Source organism: Vollenhovia emeryi, unplaced genomic scaffold (genome assembly GCF_000949405.1).
Source record: "Vollenhovia emeryi isolate VEMERY1.0 unplaced genomic scaffold, V.emery_V1.0 DF944597.1, whole genome shotgun sequence".
Lineage (NCBI taxonomy): Eukaryota > Metazoa > Arthropoda > Insecta > Hymenoptera > Formicidae > Vollenhovia > Vollenhovia emeryi.
In genome coordinates this window covers 1-2,484 of record NW_011961769.1, presented here as the reverse complement: position 1 = coordinate 2,484, position 2,484 = coordinate 1, and the positions used below count along the sequence as shown (strand labels likewise).

General features: G+C 46.9%; 1 protein-coding gene across 1 annotated transcript; it reads left to right on the top strand.

Moving 5' to 3' along the window:
- The first annotated feature begins 585 nt into the window (after window positions 1–585).
- On the top strand, window positions 586–1,985 carry LOC105562976. The gene is made up of 2 exons (XM_012014192.1): window positions 586–747; window positions 945–1,985. Exons 1-2 carry the CDS (start codon window positions 586–588, stop codon window positions 1,983–1,985), a joined length of 1,203 nt encoding a protein of 400 aa, XP_011869582.1.
- The last annotated feature ends 499 nt before the right edge of the window (window positions 1,986–2,484 follow it).

Below are 2,484 nucleotides of genomic sequence, written 5' to 3'. Positions count from 1 at the left end.
ACATCCAGCGATGGTGGAGGCGGCGGCTACACATATCAACGAACCTTTTGAATCCGAAGATGTTTTCCAAACCACGGAGGATTCGCTCCCGACAGCCGTTCAACGCGAGATACAAACGCAACAGGGTCAAGCTGCGTTGCAGACGCACCTGGGTCCGCTGAGCCAAAAATATATCGAGGCAGTTCTACGCGGACCGCATACCAAAAGGTGTGGTACATACGGTGATATAGATTTTACGTACGGTGTTCATCTCGACAAGGATGGAATGAGGCTCGGTAGTAAACGGTTCGACGTGGACAGCGATGATAATATAATTCTCGATGGCGTGCGATACAAAGGCACACCTGGTCTTTACGAGCTGATTTTCAAGAGACTTCCCGACGATGAGAAGTACACGACGGAGGATCTACAAAAGTACAAGAGTATACTTCTGGCAACAAATGTGCACAAGCGCAATTACAGCGTGGAAGGTCAAAAACTTGGTACTGGGGGTACAAGTACAACCATATAATCGCACCGTTAGTGTCGGACGATGGGATAAAGACCCGGTCCAAGACGAAATCTGGAAAAGGATTACCTCGCGCTATGACGCTAAACAACAATGCGATTGATTACGTGCACTGGGATGATCCCAATGAGCTTGTGGACCGCCTACGATTGCTCGACGCTTCGCGCCGAGCCAGTCACAACGCGCATGACAACGAGATGCTGTCCATTATCGAGGAACTTCGTGAGGCTGGTTTTATTGTAAATTAACTCGAGTATCAACGAATCAGAAACATGTCTGTATGTCGGAAAAAACGGGTCTGTAAACGGGTCTGTATGTCGGAAAACGGGCCTGTAAACGGGTCTGTATGTCGGAAAACGGGCCTGTAAACGGGTCTGTATGTCGGAAAACGGGCCTGTAAACAGGTCTGTATTTCGGAAAACGGATCTGTAAACAGGTCTGTATGTCGGAGCTGTTAGAAAACATATATCGCACGATACTCTTTTCGCGCATACCATTACACCAACGATCACACCATCGAGACATGAGACCGTCAAAATCGAGTGGACGTAACGATTCCGAGAAGCGAAGACTCGTCGAGGAGCTGCATGCCCCGGCGAGAAAGAATTTTCCCCGGAGACACGTCATAGTTCGAGGATACGATGATCTGTGGCAAGCCGACCTCGTTGACATGCAGGCGTACTCACGTTTCAACAGAGGCTACCACTACATACTTACCGTCATCGATGTGTTGAGCAAGCACGCTTGGGCCGTGCCCCTCAAGATTAAAGGCGGAAGCGAGACGGCTGACGCTATCGCTGAGATAATTCGGGAGAGCGAAAGATGCCCGAGAAACCTACAAACTGATAAGGGGAAGGAATTTTACAACACCTACGTGCAACGACTTTTGAAGAAACAAAACATCAATCTCTATTCCACATATTCCATAATGAAAGCGTCAGTCGTCGAGCGGTTCAATCGCACGTTGAAGAACGCCATGTGGAAGATGTTTACACTCAATGGAAGTTACAAGTGGACGGATTTATTGCCGCGACTCACAGCCGAGTACAACGCGCGCAAGCATCGCACCATCGGTATGCGGCCCGTCGACGTCACCCCCGCGGTTGCCAACAGGCTCCTGAAAACGGTGTACAGCCACGTAAAAATCGCCGGTCCGGCAAGGTTCAAAGTGGACGACGCGGTACGCGTTAGCAGATACAAGACGATATTCGAGAAGGGTTATACGCCAAATTGGACCACCGAGGTGTTTAAGATCGTTACAGTACAACACACCAATCCCGTAACGTATCTACTCCAGGATTATCGCGGAGAACCCGTTGCAGGAGCGTTCTATGAGTACGAGTTGCATCGCGCCACTAACCCAGATGTGTATCTTGTGGAAAAGGTACTGCGCAGGAAGGGTGACAAGGTTTATGTGAAATGGTTGGGATTCGATGGATCGCATAACTCGTGGATAGACAAGAACAATGTGGTTTAATTTTTAAAGAATGTATTTATTCTATTAAACATGTATATGAATATATTAAATACATAATATATAGTTGTGTCATTTATTTTACATGTGAAAAGACTTATTACTATCCTATAATAAACAATAATACTGTGAATATATTATAAAGGTATTCGGTAATGTCCCCATGGCAGCGTTTCTGTAGAATCGGGCATGATGTATCGTTTGTCGTCGTACGGACTCAGAGCGATTTTCGTCTCGGCTATAGTGTACACCTCATGCAGTTTCGATCTTATACCAGTTTGTCGGCAAGTCATTTCTATCTCGTCTCGCAGACAATGCGTGTAATCATCGAATGTTATCGTTCGCGCTACCACGTTGCTTTTGACACCTTTAGCCTTCTTCGTATCTTTCTTACCATCGACTCGCAACGCGTACATTTTCGCTCTGAGTCCGACGAATTCCGTCATTATCGCACCATTATTCTCGTCTTTCATTAGACCGGGGACTTTCTTATTTACTAGCG

Bases quoted from the DNA above. Each gene is read 5' to 3' on its own strand.
- LOC105562976 (XM_012014192.1), top strand. From the start codon at position 586: ATGACGCTAAACAACAATGCGATTGATTACGTGCACTGGGATGATCCC. The intron at 748-944 runs GTAAATTAACTC...ATCTGTAAACAG, and splicing joins TTCGTGAGGCTGGTTTTATT to GTCTGTATGTCGGAGCTGTT.